The sequence below is a fragment of the Falco cherrug genome, chromosome 2 (assembly GCF_023634085.1).
Source record: "Falco cherrug isolate bFalChe1 chromosome 2, bFalChe1.pri, whole genome shotgun sequence".
NCBI lineage: Eukaryota > Metazoa > Chordata > Aves > Falconiformes > Falconidae > Falco > Falco cherrug.
Window position 1 is genome coordinate 45,404,149 of NC_073698.1, and position 26,733 is coordinate 45,430,881.

At 36.9% G+C, this 26,733-nt stretch overlaps 1 protein-coding gene across 1 annotated transcript in view; it reads left to right on the top strand.

Annotated features, from left to right (window-relative positions):
* Positions 1-26,515, top strand: part of UCHL3 (ubiquitin C-terminal hydrolase L3) — a 45,626-nt gene extending 19,111 nt beyond the window's left edge. The window contains exons 7-9 of the mRNA XM_055702472.1: positions 22,144-22,219; positions 24,788-24,846; positions 26,296-26,515. Coding sequence (XP_055558447.1) covers positions 22,144-22,219; positions 24,788-24,846; positions 26,296-26,379 — 219 coding nt within the window. The 3' untranslated portion in view covers positions 26,380-26,515. The remainder of the gene's footprint in view (positions 1-22,143; positions 22,220-24,787; positions 24,847-26,295) is intronic.
* Positions 26,516-26,733: the final 218 nt, after the last annotated feature.

Sequence of the window (26,733 nt, forward strand, 5' to 3'; positions counted from 1 at the left end):
CTCTAAAAAAAATCTGGTCTGTTTTCTTTACAAATGAGTCCTTTTATAGATATTCTTGGCAAGCTCAGTATGAGAGAGGCTATGGAGATTATTCCCACAAATTGCTGAAGACTGAATCTTTTCTCTTTCACAAGAAAGGAACTTAGGAAGAATTTCTTTAGCGCTTCTGATGTACTGTGACATTCATACAGAGCATGGTTTGTCTCTGCATTCTTCTGGCAGAAATTATGGAATGATTGGGAAAGAAGTGCAAGGGCTTTGTAGTTCCTGAGAGTCTTTGTAGAGTCGGGAAGCATCTAAGTGATGATGGAATACCCTAACAAGTGACAGTTAACTTCTTGAGCTTTCACAAGTTAATTCGTTTCCTGATCAAGATAACCACAGTACAAAAGATTAATAATTACGTGGAAATATGAAGACTTTTTTCATAATAAAAATTTACAAGATTGTCCTAGCAACCATGTCTAAAGACACATTAAATAAGTAGTTTCCTTGCCAAATATTTATTATTACATTGTGCATAATTTAATCTGGAAGTAATTCAATATGGATATTCCTTAGACTGGTAAAATAACTTTTTCCTGTATTTCTGTTTCCAAAAGCTGAAATACTACAATGGTTAAGTACATGTCTTAGGACCATTTTTCAGAATACTTCTGAACCATCAACCAAGAAGGGAAGAAATAAACAAGTTACCTTACTGGAACATCTAATTGCCTGAAGATCTGTCCTACCACAGTGTAGTTAAACGGGCAGCGCAGCCTCCCCTTTCCTCTGTACAGGAGGAATTTTTTTACTTTAAAGTACAGTTCTTCTTAAGCAACACAAAATCTGAAACATGAATATGCCGAGAAGTGTAATTGAGTGTTGGAGTGAGTTAATATCCTAGTTTTTTCCTTCCAGTGGTACATTTTAAATGTTGCTATATACATCTTAATGTACTGGTGAAGGAGCTCATGAACAGCATGTCCTTAAAGATGCTAAAGTTAGCATATGCAGGTCCTACAAGGATGTAGACTTGTCCTGCAGGGTAAGTTCATAACTTGTAGCACCTTTGGAGCACGAGAGGAGAGAATCCCATAATTCCTGCATATCAGTTATTGTTACGATTACTTTCCTGAGAGTTTAAACTTCCTTTCAGAGCACTGGAAAGGAGCATGTTTGCCTTCCTATGTATGACTCTGCTGGGGTTTTGTTTTCCCCATGACATTCAACCCTCACCCCCCCACCCCCCAGGATAGCTAGAGTGTTTTGCATAGAAATCTTCCCTTTGAATAAAGTTGCTCAGTAGTAAGTGCTGTAGCTTTGCAAGCAAAAAGTCCTTTCCAGGTCTCCTACAGAATTAAAGATTAAGAAAACATGCAGGTCTTTCTTGGGATGATTAACTTGGCTTACATTCTTCCCAAGAATAGCCTGCTCTGGAGGTAGTTCTGTCCCCTTAGATAGGTATTGTATACTACTGTCCACTCAGATTCTTTTGAAAACATTTCTTAAGCTCAACTGTATTAGAATAACTTCCAAAAGTGGGATATATGGCAGTCAGCTTTGCTGATTTGGTTAAGAAACTTTGTAACTGCTTTCAGGATTCCATTCTCTTTGTTCTGCCATGCAAAACACACCATCACACCATTGAGATTTTCTGAAATTTTGAGATGTAGAAAGGTTCTCTTCTGATAATGCTTTTTTTTTTGGGGGGTGGAGTGGCTCTGATTTCTCAGATATTTGAGGATGCTGCCTTTAAGGCTTCTAAGTAAAGCCTTGATTTGTTGATTGCTGACAGTCTTTCTGAGTCTTCACAAGCTTTTTTGTATCATCTCAATGGCTATTTGATTTTTACGATATGCTCTGGATTTTCTGCTTTTGTTTCTGTTCCATGTATGTGAGTATATCAAACCTTAAAATAAAGCAAGTCTATTTAGGAATAAAAAAAGTTAGAAATAATAGAGCAAAGCAATGCTATCTTTCTAGTATCTGTGCATTCCATCTGTTTATCTTGTCTGGTGGGTAAGATTTGTTTCTGGTTTAGGATAATCTATAATCAGATATTTTATTTTGTTTAATTTCTTACGTTTTTGAAGAAGAGTTCTATTTGGGGGAAAAAATAATTATTTGGCAAGATATTGCTTGTGTAACTTCAGTAGTGGCCTGCTAGATTCTACATTCCAGTTAGTGATTGCTGGAAGAGAGGAGTTATGGTGAACAGTTTGCTTTTGGGATTTATCATTACTGTGCAATCTATTGAGATGAAGCATTAGGATGAATTGCTAAGCAAAGGGTTTGAAGCTGACAGCTATAGAGTGGGGTGCTTTAGCTTTAACAGGCTTCCCAAGTTTGATAGCTGTGATTAATTTGCCTAGTTTAAAACACAACAACAAAAAGCTCACAAACCACCAACAAAACCCACAAACAAAAAAGAAAAGTTTGTGTTCCTAGCCATTTTATATAACTTCTGGTATTGCATTTAAAACTGTTACAGGCCATCTATAGACTGGAATAGAAGTGAGTATTTTGGGGAGGGTTTTATGTATTAGAATATGTGAGACTTTTAATGAAGTTTAGTGAATTTTTTTAAAACATATTTCTTAAATAGAGACATTTTTTGTTCTTTCAAAGAGATTAAATTTTAAAAACTGTTAAGCAGTTTTCATTTTGCTATTTCATCTCAGGCTTGCAAATTCAAAGGGTTGTAAATTTGGTCTTACTCCTTCAGGCCAGGTTTTGTACCAGGTTTGATTCAAGTTCTGTGTTAAGACTCCTGGATTCTATGGCTCCGTGGCTCGCTTTTTCTGCTACAGTGAGGCAACTAAATAGATAAAGCAGTCTTATGGGTACTTTTATGTGTTTGGTTTTTTTTTTTAAAAAAAAAGGTAGGTCTATTTAAAATTAATTTGGTAGCAAGGTCTGGGAATAATTCCACAGGAGTGGTGTTGGTTTCAAGGGTGGTTTGATTCTGGTCCCATATTCCAGTACCATAATGATGCCAATTGATGTAACTCCTGTAACAGTCTTTCTGTTAAACTTTATGCTGCTGAAGCTTACACTTTCTCAAGTGACAAGTACTTCGTATCCAAAGCTGCCAAATAAAGGACCTAGGTCTTTACGATAAAGCTTCATGGATTCAGCTCGCCGCTCTTTCTGTGTGATAGCTCCTGAAAGACAGCTATTGCTGAGAACAAGAATAATTGCCAGCTACTCAAGATCCTCTTTATTCTTCATGAGTCTTCTGCTGAGCATATACTTTTGTTTGTAATACCTAGGATGTCTGAAGATGTGGAAAATATAACCTGTCTCTTTGCAGAACTGCACTTTTAAGCTGGTCCTTATATTATTGCTTCATACTGAACAGTGTTTGAGCTTTTCTGGTTTTGTTTTGCTTTTTTTTTCCTTTTCGTTCTTCCTTTGCCTCATTCAGCAGTTCTTGAACTCCTAAAAACTGTGGTACCACACATCGTCTTGACTACCCTCTTATAAAAAAACAAAACAAAAACCTGAAAAAACACCATCCTTCAAAAATATTGAAGACAATAGTTTGTGGATGCTAGACCATCTGCATTAGCTGTCTAACCTACAGTGATTATTAACAAAGAAATGGTGGCAAAATCTCAGAGAGGAGAAGCAGCAATTAATAGCACTGATCAGGGTCAGTTTTATATCTAACTTTTTTTGTATTACTATCCTGGGTTGCCTTATTTCAAAACAATCAAGTAACAGATGAGGAAATCTGAGGGGAGAGTTTTCTTTAAAAAAGGAAAATGTGTCATTGCATAAGAGAGACTTCCACATCTGGAGTCTTTTGCAGAGCAAATACCAGCTTTGAATTTGGAGTTAGGGAAGAAGCTTCTTCCCTATCCTGCCTACTAATTTTTAATAATAAAAAGTTACTGTATAGTTTTCTGAGAGAGTAGGAAAGGAGGAAAATGGAAAGGCACGCTTAGAAATAAACCAGTGGAAATTTTCATTCAAACAATGCTATGCTACGATAGCTTGAGGGAGGTGATACCAGGTAGAAAATATTATCTGTTTGATTCTTGAACTAAATGACCTTTTTAATATGTGAATATAATAATGTGAGTAGCAAGATATTTTTGTTGTGCTCTCATATTACTGACATGCACTTCCACTGCTTTGCAACTGTACTTCATTACAGCTCAGTTCTACAGTAAGGAAGATGGCAAGCTTTAATTGGCCTTTGGTCAAGAAATCAGATCTAGAGAATAATCTTTATTCAATTTCTGCATTTCTAAATGCTTTAACATGCTTGACTGTTGTTCAAGTAATGTTCTGGTAATGACATCTGAAGTTTTAGCCAGCTATGTGTGTCTGTTGAAGTCATTCTGGATTGTTAGATTATCTACAGTACCTGCTGCCTTCCATCAGCTTCCTAAACAGCTTCCTAAAAGAGCTCATCCTATAGCCTTGTAAGAGCTAACACTGGCACAACTGTGGCAGAAGCACACTCCTGGGAAGAGAGAAGGCTTAACAGACTAGACTTAGATCAGCTTTTGCTTCTGTGGACAGCAAATACTCAAATAGCTGTGGTGTGAAGTAATTGGCGGGCAGTTCGTGCAACATCAAGGTATCACTAACTGCTGACAGATAGCTTTCCATATCACTCTGTTATAAAGTTCAAATGATAGAGCAAACTTTTTATTATGTCTTGTGGTACTTGCGGCATATGGAACCACTTTTGTGTTTGAGGTTGACATTTTTTTGGACAGGGGAGTTTTAGCATGGTTTATGCATTACTGCTTAGCAGAATGTGATTTGTGGTCTTTGGGAAGTTTACTTCTTTAAAGGTTATTACAGCATAGCTCAAAATAATGTTTCAATCAATCACATAAATACAAGTGAAATGGCCCCATGAAATACCTGTGTTAGATATTGGTTAGAGTGTAATAAGAGTTTTTGATTTTGTTTGTGGCCTAAATTATTAGGAGAAACTTAGGAGCTCTCAAATACCTGTGTTACCTTTCCTCTTCCTTAGAGGTTATTAAGAATGTCCAATGAAATGAAGTTTAACCTACAGTGTTTCAGTTACTAGTTAATATGGAAGAGAGAGGAAAACAGAACTGGAATATAAAATATATCAACCATTTCAGGGAGCACAGAAAATACTATCTCTGGTTCTGTAACTTTTCCTGTTTATTTCGTTGTTTTGTTTGGGGTTTTTTCAGTTCACTTCATATGTCTATTTACCAACTGACGGCTTTGGCTACTAGAACTATACATTGGGCTAAATGAGGCTCAGAACTGAGAAGACTGAGGTACTGCATCTGAGCTGCTGCTTCAAATGAAAACAACATTCTTGTACCTCATTAGACCTCTATCAAAAGATCGGTGGTGGAAAAATTAGCCTTTGAAAATAAAAACTGGTATTTGACTCTGTCAGTATAAAAGTCATAAGGAAGAACTGGCCTTAGATGTTCACAAAAAAATGAAATACTTGTGCACATCAGTATATTTACTTAGATGTACTTTTTGTTCACAAGTATGATCATGAATATTTTTAACATGGATTGAAGTTGGCAGCTACTAAGAAAGCTACCACAGCTTGATTTCTTCCTTAACTCAAACCATAACTGCAAACTGTAGTCTGTAAACTTGTTTAGTGTGCCTTGAGAACTATAATCCTGCTTGGAATGCGCCAAGTTAGGCTTTGATCACAGTAACAGTCATTAACATTGGCAAGAACTACGTAGAGTCAATGCACTCTGTTCTCAACTGCTATAAAACTTGAACTTTCAAAGATCTCTGGTTCCCTGGGGCATTACAATTTATCGTTAGGGAAGAAACATAAAGGAGCTTCCCTTTCACTCCTGACAAGAACATATGGTGGGATTTTTTTCTTAAATAGCCCATATTCCTTAGTGTTTCTTCTGAATAATGCCTCGTCTTGTAAAGAAACATTTGCGTCTTGGGAGAATATAACATCAATTATATAACTGTTTCTAAGATGATTTTTGTTTAGCTTAGCATTACAGAACAAACAGGTAATCTCTTCTGTAAAGACAAGGAAGTTGCCTAAAACTATTAGCTATACCTTTTTTCCCTTTTACAGCCTATGCAGTGAAAGTGTAAAAATGAGCTTACTAGAATCATGTGTTTTGGGAATCATACTTGGTTAGTCTTTGACTCATTGCATTGCCGTGTTATTTAACATACCAGTGTTTCAGAGACATGCAACAATCTGATTTCTGTACTTCAATGAGCAAATAACTAGTAAGATATTAATACAGTATTGCTCCGAATTGTTGTTCTGGGTTTATGCTTAACCATAAAATCTGCATGAAGGAACTCTGATTCCTAGGATGAAACATAACTATAGAGGATATTCGCACCCATAAAGCAGTCCATGAATTTAAATAAGTATATAATAAATAAATAACACGTGAAGTAACAAAATGTTTCTACAGTTTTGCTTCCAACTTCTCTACCAATCAACTGCCATAAGTGGGGGTTTTTGTTGGTTGGTTGGTTGGTTGGTTTGTTTTTGCATCTCTGCAATCCATAATGCTGGCGGTGCTGTTCTTGCACTATCTGTGTAAGAGACAGAAAGCAGCAGGCTCTAGCCATGTGTTTGCTCAGTGGCGTTTTAGCAGGCTGATCATGACAGGTGATGGTGGAGTTCACACTCAACCTGCTTCCCTCAGGCAGAAGAGAAACTGATTTGGTGCTCTTTTTTTTTTTTTTTTTTTTTTATTTATTTTCTTTATCCAGCCACTAATTTGGGGGAAAAAAAATGTAAGAACTTAAGATCCTTAAGACTCCCAACATTTTACCAGTATGGCTGAAGGTAGGCAGTAGGCTAAAACTATTCAGAGAATTGTTGCATGAACCAACTTTGCTTGAGGAAGCACTCTAAAAATATGGTAATGGGATGTGCAACAATGCTGTTCAATTTATTTAAGAAGAAAAAACCTTGCAGATGAAAAAATATTTGAAAGAACCTAGTTAATTTAGATTTTGCAGAGCTCCCTAACCTTTGGAATTTTCTTTTTTGTAATTCCACTGATTTTTGATCACAGAAGTCACCATTGTGATAATCTAGCTTGACTTTTGCCTAACATAGGCCATAGAACTTAAATTTAGGTCTTCAATAAAAGGTAAATTATCACTGATTTTGGAAAGATTTTTGGGGGGGTGGTGCTCTGATCTGACCATTTTTCTTGTCTTTAAGCTCTGTCTTTACCCATTTGTCTAGCAAAGTAATACTCTGGGGATAATGTCTATTCCTAATCATGGATTAAACTGACTTGGAGAATACTGTAAAGATTTTCTTTTTACCAGCTGCAGAAACACTAATTAAATGTACTGGTACAGAAGTTGATCAGCTAGTAGATACAGTCCAATCCAGTTTTTAAACTGTAGTCTCAGTTTCAATATATATTAATGCTGATAATTGTAACATTGACAAAGCAAGGAGGTCTGTGAGGACCTTAACTTCCTGCGAGTTTGCTTGTGGTACAGGCTTTCGTTACATGTAAGGAAGTTCAAGTTAGGATCAAGGCTTTTCTTGCAGTTGAAATATTCATAATGTCTCTCATTCGTGTGAATTCTGTGATGTACTGTTGGAGATGAGCTCACGAAGCAGCTTCTGCCTCTGTGGAATACTTATTTTGTCAGGCTCCTCTTCCTGTCTGGCTGCTTATCTTCTTATAAAAGACTGAAGGAACTTAATGTCTCTCAAGATTTCACCACCACCACCACAACAGGCTTGAAATGTAGTTAAAAGGTTAAAAACACTTGTGTGAGAATAAGGAAGAGGTTTTTTTCAGATAGTGTGATGCATAGGTTTAATCTGCAGTTAAAAAACCCACTAAGGATAATGACTTCTAAGGAAGAAAAAAGCTATTACACTTTAAACTGTAATACAGACCCTTTAAAACATTGTGTTTAATTCAGTAATGAGTAATTACTTAAGCAAAATAAAAAAAGCCTCAAGAGGTGGTGGTGGAAAATTCTATTAAGTACGTCCTCCCTGGGTATAATCTTAAAGCTGAAATAACTCTAGTATTGCCCGTTTGGCTGGAGAAGTTGCACTTCTTACTGTCGCTTCGACATTCTCCCACCTCTACTACAGGGCTTACAGTATGGGAACTGTGTAACAAGGCCACAAACAGTTTGTTGGGAGGAATTACTGCATGCTTTTGGACTGACTCAACTGAGCAGGTGCAGGACGTGTGGCTGGGCCTCTGATCCCAGGGCTGTGCATAAGAAACAAAGACCAGGACTAAAAGTATTGTATCCCAGGTTTCCAGTGATGTTGGTATGCACTTAAAGTTCGTTTGATCCCTGTCCCAGTGCAGCCAGCATTTCTTTCTACACAGTGACACAACCTCAAAGTAAAGGAAAGAAGAAAGCCCCAGTCCCAGCTATAATTTGTCAGCTGATAGACAGGGAAGCTTCCTTCGAGGAAGGTGGCGTGGGCATGGACTTTCCACTGAGAGGATGCCCTGAACCTGAGCTTCCAGAAAGGTGACTTTTTGTAAACGCTAGCAAGTTAATCAGTAATAAGTATTTCTTATTAGAAATTTCAATGCAGTACCAGATGCTGCTTTGTCCTGTCAGGTCTTCAATGTATTGGACATGGACTTTGCTGGATTGGGTTCCCCAAACAAGATGAGCACACAGATCCCTGTTTCTAGAACCCGACAGGTTTGGGTATGAGCCAAGTCATGAGCTATTTGGCACTATCAAACTTCTGCACTTTTAGATATGTGCAAAAGCACAGCTCTTGATGCCTGACAGATTTTATAGGTGTTTCTTTTAGATCTTAGGTTTAAATGGCTCTAGGTTTTAATAACAGCTATGTATCGGAATGAGTTTTGGATTGGGGCAGATGATAATTGCCTCAGCATTTTTATTTTTGGACCTATTCCATTACGCTTTTAACTTGTTTATAATGTATTTTTTGCATTACAGACCATAAACTTAATGTGCTTACGAGTTTATATGACAATATCATTAAATTATATTTCAGGATTTTTGTTTTACCACTTCAGATATTTGACCTGCTACAATTTTCAGTACAGAAATATGCTCCTGTGATCTTTTAATCTTGTGAAGTTAGTCTCACTCTCTTCTTTGCAGTTTCTAGCTGTTAATAAGTCTTGTTTGAATAGTGTCTCAAGTCATGATTTGTCTTCTACGTTTTAAATTAAATGTGAAACATACAACTTTATTTGGAGATTTGTATTTAACATTAACTTCATATTAACGTTGCAGTGTAATTTATTTTTTTTTAATATTCAATTGCAAAAAACTTCAGTTATAGCTTTAATTTTGTGCTTATTATTAAAGCAATTTCATTTATGGCTATCGTAGCCTTGTTAATTAGACAGTGTTAACTTTGCTTTTCCAAAATTCCTATATACTGTCTATTGAAATTTCACTCTTACAAATGCCAAAGTATATTTGCAGTGGGGAGGAAGTTTCTTTTTGTCTTGGTTGATCTCACTAGGGGACCCACTAGAACAGGAAATAAAGGATAAAAATTCAATAAAAGGAATTCAAAATGATGACAAACACTGGCCTAGAAAGATTAAAATATTAGTTGCCTTAAACTGCATTCTGGATTATAAATTCAGTTTTGAGAACTTAGTCTTTTCTGGTCTCGTTCAGGCAAGGGGTGTTTTTAATATATTCTCATTATTTTAGCAATATTAACCAGGAAACAAAGAAGTGCAATCATTAAGAATGGTAAAAGTGAAGAATTTTGGTGAGACTGGCAACAAAAGTGAAAAAGGCTTTATTAAAAAAAGTCTATCAATATTCTGGTCATCCCTGTACTGTTAAATAAATCTTAAATTTGGTATTATTCAAAGTCTTATTAATAGTTTCAGAGTAATTACACTAGGATTGTTAAAAGACAGGGCATTTTCCGAGCAAAAGTATACAGTTTAACAGCTTCCAGTCAATGGAATGCATCCAAGCCAGAGTAAATTCCTACTGTCAAGCTTTTGAGTTTCATTTTTTTAACTATTTCTAAGTAAACCATTACTATGTTAGTCTTCCTGGAATCCGCAATAATGTTGTCTGTTTTGATAGCAGCAGCTTACAAAATTGTAAAACTTAATGTGCTGTGTCTTGCCTTTTATTGTGAACTGTCTAGTCAGCAAAGCTCTTAAATTTCAGTCCCACAGCAGGTTCTAAACTTACAGGTTCTTCCCTCCACAGGGAGGTCTGTGGACAGCGAGGACTTCTAACAGCAGTGTTTTATCAGTCATTTTTCAGAATTTTGTTACACAAACTGAGAATAAATTGTTTTTAAAGCCATCTGATACATTATCTAAATGTAAAATGTCTCATTTTAAATCAAGTGAAGAATTTGGGAAAAACCCCCAAACTATCAGGAGTACAGATCAATTATAACAGCCATTACACATTTGTAAGCTTCCCTGACTCGTAGAAGTATTGTCATTGCTAAATTCCTCTTTCTCATACAGTTACATTTTGGGGCTGGAGGTTTTCTGGTTTTGTACTCTTACATGCGAAGCTGCTGAGATTTAGGAATGGATCAGAATGCTTGAAAATCAGAAGCTAACTGAAAAAACCAACAAACCCAAACACGTGAAAAACCCTATTCTCTGGGCAGGTTATGAGACTTGGTAGCACTTCATGCTTATCTCTTGAGCTTTACAGTTGTACTACTGTACAGTTGTGTAAGCTGTACTTGATGCTTGCTTTTCATGAAGAATTCCTATCCTGTCTTTGTTCGTTAAGGCCAACAGTACAAAAGCAGAAAGAACCAATTCGTTGTCCCACTTCTGATAGGAAAAGGGAAAAAAAAAATAACAGGAAAGAAGATTAATTGCTTCAAAATTAATACAAAGAAAGTAAATGGTTTTGCTGTCACTTATGCATTTAAAAAGAGTGAAATTTTTTTTCAGAGAAGCTAGCTACTTGAAGCTAGCTAGATTTGGTTTTTGAAATCTACTAGAATCATTCAATTGAATGCGCAATGTGGGACATATTGTAAGGAACCGCATTGTCTATCCTGATTGCATAACTTCAGTGGATTCACAAGCAGCTGGCAGGTCTTAGTGTAGGTAAGTGCAGTGTCATTGATGGATAAGTGTATTTGCTAGTGGGGCTCGGCAGAGATTGGTTCTAAGACCTGTACTGTTAAACAACTTGTATCAGTGACATAGAATCATTTAGGTTGGAAAAGACCTTCAAGATCATTGAGTCCAACTGTTAACCTAGCACTGCCAAGTCCACTGCTAAACCATGTCCCAAGTGCCACATCTACACATCTTTTAAATACCTGCAGGGATGGGGACTCAACCACTTCCCTGCCCAGCCTGTTCCAATGCCTGACAACCCTTTTGGTGAAGAAAATTTTCCTCATATCCAATCTAAACCTCCTCTGGCGCAACTTGAGGCAGTTTCCTCTTGCCTTATCACTTGTTCTTTGGGAGAAGAGACGGACCTCTGCCTCACCACAGCCTCCTCCCAGGTGATTCTAAAGAACAGTAAGGTCTCCCCTCAGCTTCCTGTTCTCCAGGCTAAACCACCTCTATTCCCTCAGGGACTCCTCACAGGACTCGTTCTCTAGACCCTTCATGAGCTTTGTTGCCCTTCTTCAGAGACACTCCAGCACCTCGGTGTCTGTTTTGTAGTGAGGGACTGGAAGACAACATAAAAATACACCACAAAACCTACAGGCAGTGTAGGAAGATCCAGAGATAGTAAAGCACAAAACATCAACATAGGACAGTCTGGATTGCCCTTTAGGCTAGCTTCAAACAAATTTTTTGGAGGCTAAATAAAAACTGTGTAAATAGTTTAAAAGATAAAAGTTTGTTTCCTGGCAGAAGGTGAGGGGTTCTCTGAAAGACTGAATATGATATTGGGCATTTTCATATGTGCTGAAAGGGGAAAGTAATGGTGGATGGTAATCTGAAGGTGAGCCACTGTTTGACATTGTGGCCAGATGAACTAATGTAATCCATTGTTTCATGTTCTTATCATCATTAAGCAGGACTAGAAACATTGCCTTTTCATTTAGCACTAATGTATTCAGTAAACTGTATGAATATGTCCTTACTGTCTTTGTAGCTATAGACAGGATCAGTTGAAATTTTGATTTGTTCTGATATATTTCAGTAGTAAAAAAAAATTGTTATGCTTGAATGTTTGTTTTTGTATTGTATGTTCTCATCCAAACAAAACTTGAACTTGATTGGTCCTGTGGCCTGTGTGGGAAGAAGATCAAAACTAAATCATCACAATGGTCCTTTCTGGTCTGAATATATTTACTGTAACTTTTAGTTGCAGCTGAGAGTCATTTTTAATACTTCTGTGGTCTTTCTTCTAATAGTAACAATTTGAATGGTTTAACATAGTCCTACTGCTTCCACGGATACTAAAGGGATCCTGAGTGTTAATGGCAGTACTGCCACTGGCCTGCTATTTTAGAAGAATAGGTGAAAAACTTAGGAAGTTGCATACCTCACCACGGTAAGCTTCCCTTTTCCTTTGCTTTCCTTTTATGTTACACACGGAACAGTAAAGAAACTCTGGGTTCTGTTACAGTAGTTACTGGATTCATTTAAAATCCCAGAGTAGCACAACCTAGCTTTCCCAAATTACCAAAGAACTGTTGTTCACAGTTTTTGTAGCTGTAAACAGAACTGATTACTCTGTTTTCAACTCTTCCTTCTGTCAAATACTTAAAGCCCCCCTCCCTCCTCACTTTCCAACAATTTGTCTCTTGAATGAGTCAGTTAACTTGTCTTCATATTGTGAAGTTCACTGGGTGTGAATAACCTCTAGTGTATCTAGTAATAAAGATAAAGATAAACTTCAGATTTGGACCATGTCTTTGCTTATTTTCATTGTTCTTTTTGTCTTCTCATTCCAATTCAACACATTCTTGGTTATTATTTGCGTGATTTGATCAGTTAAAGGACAGTATAATAATAGTGGACAATCTTTGCAGTTGCCTTTTTAGGTATGTTACTTCAAGTTTAAGTGGGCTAAGTATGTTCTTTTTTAATGTTTATGTAGTCGTCATCGTCCTCGCTGTCTTCACCACCATCCTCATCGCAGCCTCAGGTTAGCCACAGCAGAACGAAGGCTTCACCATTGTGTCACTCTGCATCCCTCTCCTGGGCCAAACGTAATCATGTAGGTCCTGCAAAGGCTACCAGTCCGTCAATCCGTCTTCGTCGTTGGCGGCCCTTGATACGCCTTCCATCTGTTGGGCTTCATTCTGTTGTAAGTGTAGTCCATCTTCAGTCTTTTCTTACTCTGACACGACTGGCCTTCTGCCATGTAACTTCAGTCTTCAAGGCATCATTTTTTGTTGGGGTCTTTTCTCAACCATTCTTAGGATTTCTTTTTTCTTCCTCGCCCACTCCCCCCACCCCACCCCCTGCAATGGCAGACAGCAAAAGTACATCACTCCATGCTTTGCTGTTCAGGTATTTTTGATTCAATACACTTGCCAAATCATTTTCAAAGCATAGATGGAGTTTGCCTTTCATGAAGTGGCTTTTTTTTTTTTTTTTTTGCCATAGGCTCCGCATCCAGCCTCTTCTTTTCACCTCATCTTCATTATCTTTCATTTGGATGTGCTAAACCAAGGGGCTTCTAATTCTTTGTCACGTTATATTATTTCTTCTGTGTTTGAGACCTGGTTTATGTTCTCATATCCTAAACCTAGTCTCCTTTCATTCTAAGTCTTGCTTAATGGTCCCTGGGTATTTCAGTAAAGATGAAATGTTTCCTGTAATCCCAAGGGGCTGGTTTACTTTCTCACTTGACATCTGTTTCTCTATCCAGCTTGTAGAGATACATTCTAGTTGAAGGTGAAGACATTTGAATAAGAAAAGCTTGTCATCAAATATCGTACTTACACTTTTTTCCTTCTTCACTCACAAGGCACAAATATATCTTGAAATACATTGTGAATATATATCTTGAAATATGAAAAAATTGCATGCATGGAACAGCCAATATTTTTAAACTGTCCTATGAGCACCATCAGAAACACTAAGCTGAAAGAGTTGTTTAGTGGTAGTTCATCCTGCTTTTAAGGAGTGATCACGCTTTTATTTAGTACACACACAAATATCTTCATATGTAGAAGTGAATGGATGCGAAATTGGGACAGTGATTTTGTTTTTATCATTCTTTGGTAATGATCATATTTCACCTGTGTTGCTAGAAATTCTTATTTGAGGTATGTGAATTTTTTACTGAGGTGAAATAACTATTCTGACAGTGTTCCAAATAATTTCCTTTTTCATATGGATCTGTCTTTCCAGATGTGGAAGTCCTTCTTAATGTTTTATTGCTGTTAAAAATTAGTGTCTAAATGCTTCTATTTCTTTATAGCTTTTATATTTTATCCTAGTAAGTATCTCAAGATGAGACCTTTTCCCAGAGTCCTTTCTCTTTATGCGAATAGTAATAGTTATTATTGAGTATCCAGCTCTCTTGTAGTCTTCAGAACTATGGAACATTCTTGATCTTACCATTTGGAGCTAGTTGAATACCTTAGGATTTGAGGAAGCATGGAGTTTAGCACAGAGCTTAGTTCTCCTCATGCTTCTTGTCTCCTTTTAGTATTTATGCCATTAACATTGGCAACCCTCTGACATTTTACCTGGGGACTTTTTTGTTCATTTAGCAAAACTTGGAAAATTCTACATCATATTTCTGTAATTTGAAACTGGGATCTTGTATGAATTTGATCTATACAAGCTTGTTGTTTACAAAGGACTTAGTAAGGAATACTTGAGCTTGAGTGTGCCTGCCTAGAACAAAAACTAATTGACCCCGAGTTTACTTCAACACTAAATAAACCGTGACTTATCCAAGGATGGCCATTACAGCATAATTTGTTGTGATTATACTAGAAAACCACTGTTGGCAAGTTGCGAGTTCTATTTACTTCAGAAGATTTCTAAAAACAACTCCTCATCCATTAGCAGTGAGCTTTTGCTTTGAAAACATTAAAAAAATTCATTCAAAAAATAAGTTGCCTTCAATACAACTCTATCTGGCAAAACAGAAGCTTGCCACTAAAAATAGTTTTAAAATAATAGTCGTTAACTCCCCTGAGATCCTGACTGTCTCCATCTTACAGATAAAACTAAGTCCAGTATGCAAAGACTTATCACTGAATACAATAGTCTGATATTTATCAGTAACTGAAATGTTGTTCTTATCTTTACACTTTTATATAACATACTTTTCAAAGAAGATTCAAGAACATAGCAACTATACGTATATTAGCTTAATATGCAAAAACCCCAGCATTTTGGGCATTAAAGCTGTCTCAGTTGGCTTGATAATAAATACTACCTTGTCCTTCAAGTTTTGTCCTGTCAATGCCCGTCAACAAGTATTATTAGTATAGCTCTGATTATTGTTAGATGTACAAAGAGGCTTATTGGTCTCAGTGTTGTATGATAATGTTCTAGTATTGCTTTTATTAAGGTATCTATGCACTTTAAATTTAAGGGCAGAGGAGGGGGAACAGGATGTCTCAAAATTAAGGGTGAAGGTCTTAATGATGGGAGACTGTATTTATGCTCCGTAAGTAAAACCACTTTTCCTGTTTGAAAACTTCCCTTGTCTTTTGTGGTTGGGTTGACCTTGGCTGGATGTCAGGTGCCCACCAAGCCGCTCTTATCACTCTCCCCCCTCAGCCGGGTAGCAGGGGAGAAAATAAGGTGGAAAAAATCCTCATGGGTCGAGAAGAAGACAACTTAATAAAGCAAAGGCTGCGTGCAGAAAACAGAAGATACTATCTTCTACTTCCCGTTATTGGGTGATATTCAGCCACTTCCCAGGAAGCAGAGCTTCAGTATGTGTAGTGGTTGCTCCAGAAGGTGAACGTCGTAATAATGAATGTCCTCCTGCCTTCTTTCTCTTAGCTTTAATTGCTGAGCAGTCCTCATGATATGGAATATCCTTTTGATCATGTGACCTGGCTATGTCCCCTCCCAAGATCTTGCTCACCCCCAGCCTAGTGGTGGTGGTGTGGGGATGTTGGAGAGGCAGCCTTGATGCTGTGCAAGCACTGCTCCGGCAGTACCTGAAACACTGGTGTGTGAGCAGCACCTTTCTAGGTACCCATACAAAGCACAGCATACAAAGCACAGCACTATGAGGGCTGTTGTGGGGAAAACTTAACTCCATCTCAGCCAGACCAAATACAACTTTTTAGAGTAGGTCTCCAGATGAGTTACAAACATATAATAGAAAAAAAAATAGTATTGAGAATCCTGTCCTGAAATGTTTTATGCAATCCTGATAAATTGCAGTAGGTATGGCAAATTTTAAGCTACAGGTAACGTCTCTTTCGTTAGTAATGTTGACTTTCCCTCAATCCTTGTAATGATTTCTTATTCTTCTGTCTCATCTGTTCTTTTAGTTTAGTGTGTCTGCTTGCCTTAGGATCATTTTGCTGCCTTTTATATCTGAAGTTAATATCCTAATTCTTTTTTCTTCCCTACTTTTCTCAAGTTGGAAAACATGCTCTTCTTTTTTCTGCCATTTACTTTCTGCATTAAAGTATCTTTTAAAAAGTGCAAAAAAAACCCCCCACCCAAAACCAAAAAAAACCACACCAGAAAATACCTATTTAGAGCAACATACTCTTAAATAATCCCTCTTTCTTATGGATCTAAAGGGAGATTTGTGTTTGTATAAATAATCTGTATCCAGATTCTGTAGTCCATTGATAGAGCTTTTCTCTGAATTTCACCTTCTTGCTTGACCTCTTATTCAGAATCAGATACTACTGTTCTGCAGCTTGGAATTGTACCTCACCCGACACTTATTTATTCTAGCTATAGCTGGGGACATAGAGTTAATAAGCTTGAGATAGGTTGTCTACCGTGACAGTGTGGTAGAAAAATACATAAGGCAGTGCTTAGGAAATGAACTTCTTGTCCATTCTTGGGTTAGCACTTAAGACAGTCCCTCAGCACCTTTCTCAGAAAAATTCTTTCTTAATATTCTGGACAAGGGATACTTTAGATCAAGGTAAGCTGTAAACTCACTGTAGTATATGGGGCGTGAATAGAGACATCACTGTTCTGTGAGAAAGCCCGAACTAATCTTGCTGAAACTTGTGATCATCATTCCAGTGGTCTTTGTTTTAAGTACAATATTTTAACCAGGATCGAAATCCCTTTCACAGGCCTACACAGTACACTTGCCCAAGCATGCTCCATGCTTCAAAATGGAAATTACAGGCACCTTATCTACCCAATGCAATAGCAATTGCATCACTTTTTCCCCTTTACAATTTATTGAATCCAAATATTACCTAATGTGCTGTTGTGTAAACTTGCATCTTTTAGTACATTTTCCTTTGGCTTTCATGTAACTCCTTGAGTGAAATTGTATAGTTAAACCCCTAACGATTTTTAATTCTCTTAGACTTATTTTATGTTTGTAATGGTCTTTCAGTTGGATGCATCTGAAACTTTTTATTTCTTTAAGGTTCTGCAAAATTGTCTTTTTCTATATCACTCTTTACTGCTCTTCTTCAGGAACCTGATAGACTCTTGATACCAGTTTCTTGACTTAGCACAAGTGGTGCTTTTTCCTTTCTCAGTCGCTACCTGTAGTGCAAGGCATTCTACCAAACGTTTGTGAGACTTCTTGTTTCACTCCTTTCTCTGAAGAGCAAGTGTAAGAAAATGATAAAAATACAAGATTTAGTTAGAAGTTGCCTGAAATCTGTCATGTAACATTGAACCTGGTTTTGTAATGTGGTCTTTCAAAAATAAATTGTAAGCAGGATGCGGTAAGGACTTGTTCGTTAAGTCCATGAGAACAAGACAATTTTTTTTTATTCCAATTGTGTGTTTGTCCCAGTAATGCAGTTTCAGGGAAAAGAAACCAGATGCACATCAAATGTGATGAACAGTTTTGTTCTAAGTTAGCAATATTTCAAATGCATGGAAGTTGAATACTGACTGATTGGGATAATGGTCTAAGTGCATTAGCAAGATAGACTGTGTAGGTGATGAAATACAGTTTATTAGCCCAGCTAATAAGATTGGGCAAACAGGGATATAGGGGTGTACCGTTGAGTTTCTGAAGGTTAGTGCAACAACAAGAAAGAAGACTGTTGTAGTTCATAAGGAGAAGGAAGCAGGCAGTGGCGGAAGGTAAAATCAAGGAATTTCTTAGTACAAGAGGGAGTAGGAAAGAGTTATAATTTGTATAGTAAACACTTCGGGAAGTGCCATTTTAAAAATTACTCATTAGAAATCTGCTAGTGAAGAATAGAGGAGGAAATGTAGAGTGCTGTTTTGGTAACAAGAACTAATGGGTATTGAGCTGAGACAAGTCAATTAAAATTGACAACTCACAGCAGCCAGCAATTATTTATTACTAATTTCAATGTCTAGGTTAGCAGAGAAGGCCTCTGAAAAACTGGGGTTTGGTCATTCAGGTGCTTTTAACGTGGTATCCCAAATTAAGAGGGCATGACAACCTTGGTAGTCTCTCTTGTATGTGACACTGCACATTCATAGAAGTGCTATATTATTATCATTAAGCATTATCTCAGTACCTTGAGAACAAACTACAGCCTAGAAGATATTCTTGCAACCATCATTTTGAGCGCAAAACTTTGCATTTTTCCTCTTCAAATCAGTTTCAATTCTATGGGTCATTTTTCTGTTGTGGGTTGGTGGTTGTTTGTTTTTTTTTCTTTTGAGGAGATAAGTTGGAAAAATGATGCCCATTAACTCATACCACCAAAACTTATTTCTTACATTACATTTGAAACCATAACATAAGCTTCTGTAAGCTACTCGAGATGCTGGTTATTTGCCCTCTTTCTGTCTTTTCTGGATGGGAAAGAAATACAAATTTTCTTCAATGTGTGCTACAGCCCTTCACAGGACATGAAAAATGAGTCTTGAATCCCATAGATTAGCTCCAAATCCTGATTAGACAATCATCTTATATAGACTCCTGTGTCTTTCTCCTTCCTTGGGATTCACACATGTGGTCATTCAAATGTGCTCTCTCCTTTTGCGCATCGAATGGGCTTTGAAGTGAAAAAAAATAATCTAAAGGAACATGTTATCCCAACACTTGACTGATGTTCATGTTACTGTGGTCTTTGACAAGAAGAATAATCAGGAGAAAATAGTCTATAATTGTTCTGAAGGTACTGCCTAGTGATGAACATGCAGGCAGACTTCTTAAAGCTATGTTTTCTTGTTCTTTTAAGCATTCACACAACATTCAGACAGCTTTATTAGAAGCTGAAAACTTGGCGAAAGGTGTAGTTTTTTCAAGGAGACCACAAAAGACATCTCCCTGAAGCTGACATTCCCTCTTCTTTCCATTTCTTTGAAATTTAAAGCCTTTGGGTTCAAGTGTTAGAACTTCTAGAGCTTCCCAGTGAAATAGAAATTGGCCTGACTAGGCTGCTTTTCATCTGTGTGTGTGCATCATGCGTGCACGCATAAGCAATAGATGTATGTTTTTGTTTTGGTTTTTTATTTCCCCCTCCCCCCAAGGAGGAGTGGGGGCCTTTCTAGTCCCATTCATCACACTAGGAAAGTTTAATCCAGTTACTTGTTTGCCTAAGTCATAAGCAACAGATTTTTATAATACAAACTTCTAGGTCATATGACTATTCAGACCCTATTGTTTCTCTGTGCTTATGATTAAGCAAATAATTGTCTGTCAAAAATGATTGAAATCCTAATTTTTCAAGAATTACAATAGTATTAAATATATCGCAAAGTAGTTCTATCTATATTAGATGAAGTCACAGTGGAAGGAGACTGTCTACATTAGAACATGTGGTGGAAACTTTAATAATGGCATGACACTTTCGTTCTCTGAGGTTGGGGAATTAAAAATGTAAAAATGCAGCATTTCTCATCGGTTATGGCAATAGCACAATGAAAGCACATTATTTAGATTAAGTATGTACAAAAACTCAGCAGGATTCTATAGGAATGTGTCTCCAAGTAAACTCTTATGAATTTTTTGGTGGCTTCCCTATCCATCTAGCTGTATATAGGCTCAGCATTCCAAGCACGCCAAGTGTGTTTTCTCTATAAAATAGGTGTTTATTAGAAGCTGGCAAAGAACACAGTCCTCAAAAGAGTCAAAGGGGAAACTGTATTTTGTTCTGAATGTGATGAAAACCAAATCCCTGAACATCTCAAAGTTCTCTGAAATAGTGGTACTTTGAGCTCTTCTAGCTGATGTCAGTTTGAGCGCTGGTAGCGTTATGTTCAGATACAACCTTTTCAATGCTAAGCCATTTCCTTGCTAAAGTAAGCCAAACTGGTAGTGGTCTTTCTCCTAACCCTGAAAGTTAGTAAGTTTAGTTTGTAAATGAACAGCTTTATGTCTGCTAAGGGAATTAGGTGGCAGTGTGGGGTTTGGCACGGAGTGTCAGCTTTGCCTGCCTGTGCACTTTTGTATCACCACGGTTTAGATGCCTGTAAAAAGTTGGTTGATTGATGAGCATAACGAGGTGCCATTGGTTGCTAGCTACTGTCTTGTGTGTTTTTCAGCAAGTTATGGAAACCTGTGGTCCTTGGAAGTTTACTACTGGGGCAGTCAAACTCTTGAGGCTGCTTGTTTTTGGGATCCCTCTGTTTGGCCTTCTGTAAAACAATTCTCAAAGACAATCACTTATTCCGTAGGGAAAAAAAAGAGGCTTTGGGTCCTGATGGAAGGGTCCTCTTGTTCCTCTGATAGCAATCTCCTCTTCAGCAGCAGAGATGCTTTTTCTGCATTCTAGGCCCTCTGAAACAGAGATGAAACAGGTTATTTATGCCTTTCACACTGTAACTGGTCATGGAGATGAATCTCAGATGACAGTGAGGGGAGGTTGTGGGGGGTTTTTTGTTTTTCTCTTGGTTTTGAGCTTGCTGCATTGAATTTCTGTAAGCTGTTGGCAGTTCCTCTGTAACGCTGTGTTCTTTGTCACTCTTGGTGTATTGAAAGACTTTATGGTGACTTCTTGTCCTTTGCTTTGTTGTTCTCGTTGTTTGCTACATTTCTTCAATTTAGATCATCTTTTGAAGGCTTTTCTCATGACTTCTCAGGAAGAAATAAACTTAACCCAGTCTTCAAAACATGATGCGACTGTAGGGTTCTACAACTCATTTTACACTCTAATCTGTTTCTGGCAAAACCTTAGGGTTTTGGGGTGCTTCAAGAAATTCACATAAGGGTAACAGTAACTTCAAGATGGAAGAAAACTGCATTAAAACTATTTTCACAGAAGTCAGGTCTTTGATAATTTATGAAAAACTGTTTCCCTCAAACGGTTTCTTCTTAATTTGTTGATCAAGGCTCAGATGCAGACTGGAAGGATTGATGAGGAAATAAGACAATCAATTGCTATTGAACACAACAGTGGTGATGCACCTTTTGGCTCTGGGGATGTATGCTAGCAGAATATCATGCTGTGCATGCCCTGTGTTCTTCTGAAAAAGCTTTTGCTTGCTGTAGTTGACAATACAGTACTGGGCTAGATAGATCTTTACCAACTGTGACTGTTTTTTATGCCACATCACTTGATGCTGTCAGTGTATTTCAGTTCTTTCTTGGTATGGTGGCTATGATGCCACTTCAAAATTTCAGTCTAAGCACCTCTGGTTATTTTCCTTCCTCTTCACCTAAGATGTGAGAAGTGTTTCTTTTGACTGCCTGTGTAGAGAGAACAGAGGAACTGTATTCATGGATTATGAGGAAAAAAATATTGTGACCGAGTGATTATTTCAAGTTTTACAATACTATGGGTTCAGAGTTCAGCTTTGCATTGTTTTGTTTTGGGAGATGGGTTATTGAAGGAGTTGCTATTTATACCTATCTTTTTTTAATGTTGCTGTATTTGAGTTGGTACTAATTCGGTAATGAAAAACAGAGCTTTTATGTAGAGCTATAATTGGAAATACTTCCAGATACTTCACTGAAAGGATTCTTATGAATCTGTGTGTTGCATAAAGCTTCTTTATATTCCAAAATGTTCCACAGTGTGACTTCTGCCATTCTGTATAGATCCAGAATGTGCTTCTCACTTGTGATTTATCTTGGCCAGGTGTTTTGCATATTGTGTTCTCATTAATCATATTGTGATAAGGGGTTTGGTGAATACAATTTCTTTTGTTTTGTTTTGTCTTGCAGGCACCAAGTATAGATGAAAAAGTAGATCTTCACTTTATTGCATTAGTTAACGTAGGTGGTCATCTCTATGAATTGGGTAAGAACACTTTTTATCCACTCTCTCCATGTGTTTGAAACAAATACAAGCAGTAATGTTGTTAACTATGAAAGTTGGAGAGATTACTTCATGGGACGTATGGCTTAGGTTCCTTTCAACTGCATCATAGAGTCTGGGGGTTTCTGGCAAACAATTGCAGCCACCTTCCCCCTGGGGTTTTTTTGTGTTCTCCTTCCCTCAACTCCCTTCTCTTAAGATAAAATGGTACAGAATACTAGACTGCCTCCAAACTTCTTTTATGATTTATAAGGAAAGGAAACGAGAAAGAATTAATGAACACTCAAAGTTTCTGAAAGAAAGTACTGTTATATCCCGATATATAATTTTGGAATATATATAATTGTGGAATTAATAAATGAACTGTATGCCACTTTAGAGTGTTAGCTATATTATTAAATAGTGTGATACAGTTAAACTGAAATCACGTCAAGATACTAGCAGAGACTAATATTCTGCAACCCATTTGTTACAGGCTGGTTACTTCTGCCCTTTTGTGGTCACTAGACAGTTAACTAAAACAGTAATCTGTTTTCTGACTTACAGGTGGTTGTTTGTTTTTTTTTTTCCCTCTTCAGATTGTGTAGTACCAAATTCTGCTCAGATAATTCTCTAATGGCTCCAATCTTAAACATGTTGCTGGGCAACTAGGTTTTGCTGCAGGTGCTTCAGAAAACTAGCAAGTAGATCAGGATTTAAAAGCTGCAATTCACTGGTCTTTCCTAACATAATTTTTTGCGCTATTTCATGGTGAGAACATCTTAATCTTCTGAAAATCAGCATGTAATTGAGAATTGCTCTTAACGAGTGACAACTAATCATAATCTGGGACATAAGCAGTCTGTAAGAAATGCTTATGTTAAGATTAAGGTGATCTAAGGGCTCTTATCAGTGGTAGGTCATGAACAATAGGCGCACATTGCTGCTGTATTTTTATGATGCTCTATGTCTGTCAGTGAACTAGATCAAACAGTGAAACAACTACTTTTAGGATGCAATATAAATATTCTATAAAGCTAAATTTCAAGGCATGATGTATGGCTCATTCTTCGTTTAGTTGTGTGCCACTATTTCCATGTTACCTTTTCGTTGTGGATTAATTTACTCTGTTTAAAAAGCACACCATCGACTATGACTACCATGTTTAGCTATTCTCCATTAATATGATGCAAGATAAAACCCACATGAATTTTTTGCTTAAATAATAATTCTAATAAATATTTTCCTTAAGTTAAAAAAAAGAAGCATTTAGCTCCACTGTATAGTTGAATTCAAATACTATTTCCTTTGCTCTTAAAATAACTTTTCTCTGTACCACCGGAAGAAAGCAAAAAATACTTAAAAGTAGGAAAATGGAAGAAGGTTTTTCAATTGATTCACTGGCCTCGGTCACTGTGGTCAGCATGTGGGCTTTGGCAGGCAGAAAATGCTAAAGAAGCACATGGATGTTAAATGCTTATGATATTTGTGCCATAGAAAACATATTATTTATAGGCACATGAAATTTAAATCCTGTTCTGCCAAGATGTATGTAAAAAAAAAAAAAAAAAATCCAAAAAATCCCCACAAACCAACAAAAGCCTAACAAATCAAACTTAGCTTGCAACCATACAGGCCATTCAGTTTTGTGTCCCTGGCACATTCTGAGGGTTTTGCATTGTTGTATCTTCAATCATGGTTGTTACAACAATGAGCAATCTCTTGCTCATGTAAATCCAAAATTTATCTGCATCAAATCTACTTTTAGTTATGGTAAATGTCGTTTAGAAGTGTTGTCAACTTCAATGGAATCTTTGGGGAGGGAAAAGTCTTTACAAGGGAGGGCAGAGCCAAAAGGAAATCAGGTCTAGCAAATATTTAGGATATCATGACATATATTCTCACTGTTAGCTTCATAAGTAACCTGAAAAGTATTTCTAGTGAAATAATTTTTTAAATGCTGAGAATTATTATATTACAAATGGGAGAAAAAATAATAACTATAACTATAGCAGCCATTTTAAAATGATGTGAAAATACTTGATACTTAAGAAGTTATTAGGGGGTGGGTGTGTTTATTTTAAATGAGAGTAACATTTCAGTTATGCGAGACTCTTCAGATTGCTGGGTTTGGTATTCTCTTCTGTTGTGGAGTCCCTGTTAACAGCTGCCAAAGACTACAGACATACAGCTGTCTGTCTGGGTAAATCCATTCTGTGTAGTTGACATTGTTCTTCTCTACTTGAAAAACCAAAGTACTATACCAGCATTAAAACAATCACAACTTATAGCCTTGACGTTTTCAAATAAAATATATAAAAGTATCTAATTGTTTTGATTGAGTATTTTTTTGTAACATAACAGACTGCACATAATGATCTCTTTTGAAGCAGTCAACAGTGGAGGAGAGACCAGGGAATAGCTAGCTGCATGTGTGATTCTTTTATGAAAAATGAGGTAGCATTTCTGTAAGTGAAGAGCAGAATATCTGTTCAAAGAATTTTTACTGCAAAAATGAATCTTTTCTAATTTTATGAATGTGTTGTTCAATCCTGCTTTGTGTTTCAACAGATGGGCGCAAGCCATTTCCAATAAACCATGGGGAAACTAGTGACGATTCTTTTTTAGAGGTACGAATAGAAAACCTTCTTAGTGCTACACAAAATTCGTGCTACATTTCCACAAATTTTATAGAAAATACTTATAAAAATATGTATTAAAATATTTCTACAAAATCTTGCTTTGTATATGGTTGGATGAGGAATAGAGTGAGAGAAAACTAGGTTTGCTCAGCTCTAAAAGAGGTATTTAAAAATGTTCGTGTTGTGACTCTGGTTGACAAAGTATCATAAAATAGTAACAAGAAATATCAGATCAGAAGGGTTGACCATAACAGAAGATCAGACTGACTTGTCTTCTGTGCTGAGATTTTCATATAACCCTGCTCTTCTCAAATTGTACATGAGTCATCAGATTGAAAACTTAGGATAATTTTTCATTCTCTTTCCTTTGGTTTAGTTATAGTTTGATAGGTGCCGTGCTAGACAGAAGTTGATTTCCTTTCTGACGCTTACTAATAATCATTCTTCTCCGGTTTTGTGGCTTCTTTTGGGTGCTTTTTTGTTTCACAAGCTATTTAGCCAAGAAATGAATTAGAAAGGAATATACTGAACTGGGAGGATAAACTGTCATCCCCACAGAATGGTGTGAAGTTGAAGCTGAGAGAAGGCAATGCATAGATCTGACTTTTATGGTATCCAGACTTAGCTTTACAAACTGGACACTCCCCAGACTTGCCAGTGCCTCTCTGCTTGTGCTTGGTCCTAAATGGCTGTTCTTCCTCTGCCTTCACCAGGCTAAAAATGTTCAGAAGATGCTGCTTCTGTGAATTAGCTTTTCAAAAGGAAGAAACCAGAGAAACTACAAAACAAAGGAGTAAAACCTTTTATAATTTAGTAGTATAGACTAATGTCTGTAAAGTTTGCGTACAGTTTATGCTTGTTGAGGCAGGGGAAGAAGCTGGATAAAGCTTTAATTTTTTCATATGTGGCTTTTTTCTGTTTTACTGATAACATGTGTTCTCCAGATTGCTCCCTAAAGCGTAGATGAAGGATTTACTTATAATCTTTCACTTACCCCACACAGCTTAGATTCATTTTGAAACAAAGGAAAAACTTCTGAATACAGCATTACTAGTAAAGGCAAACTGCAGAGATGCATTTAGAAAGTCAGACAAGCAACACATCTGTTGCACAAAGTAATACTCGGTCACAAAAATCATTGTTGCTAAAGTTCTGCATAAAACGTTGGCCCTTTTAATGCTGCCCATATGAGTACTGTAAATAATCTTGAATAGTGGTAACTCAGATCAGAAATACAGTTTATGTAGATTTGTGACACTATTAACCCTTAATGGAAAAATCAGTTTTGAACATAGTTTGTATAGAGCACATCTTCCTATTTCAGTTTTGGGTGGTTGGGTTTTTTTTTTTGGTTTTTTGTTTGTTTTTTTTTAAGTAAGTATGATTTATAGTCATCTTTTGTTTTGTTGTTTTGTTTTTTACTTTTTTTCCCCCTAGGATGCAATAGAAGTTTGCAAGAAATTCATGGAACGTGACCCAGAAGAATTAAGATTTAATGCAATTGCACTGTCTGCAGCTTGAAAGCCTTTTCCAGTGGGGCTAATGTATTGTAACAATAAAACCGTTGCCATATGTTAATAGTACAAATTTTGATACTTCCTTAACATGCTGATTAATTGTAGCATACGTGGAATAAACTTTGCATTTGTCCTTGCTATATCTTGCTGCTTGTTCCTAAAACAACTTTGGGTATTTATATACACGCATGCATTTTGTGCAAGACTTCTTATGTGGTGGGTTTTTCCCCTTCCACCCCTTTAAAAGTTTTGGGAATTACTGTCTGTGTTATTTCATCATAATAATGATGAGCTGGTTCAGAGGAGGGTTATCATTTGTATCATTCACAGATAACATTTTGAGTGGAGTATGTGTTAT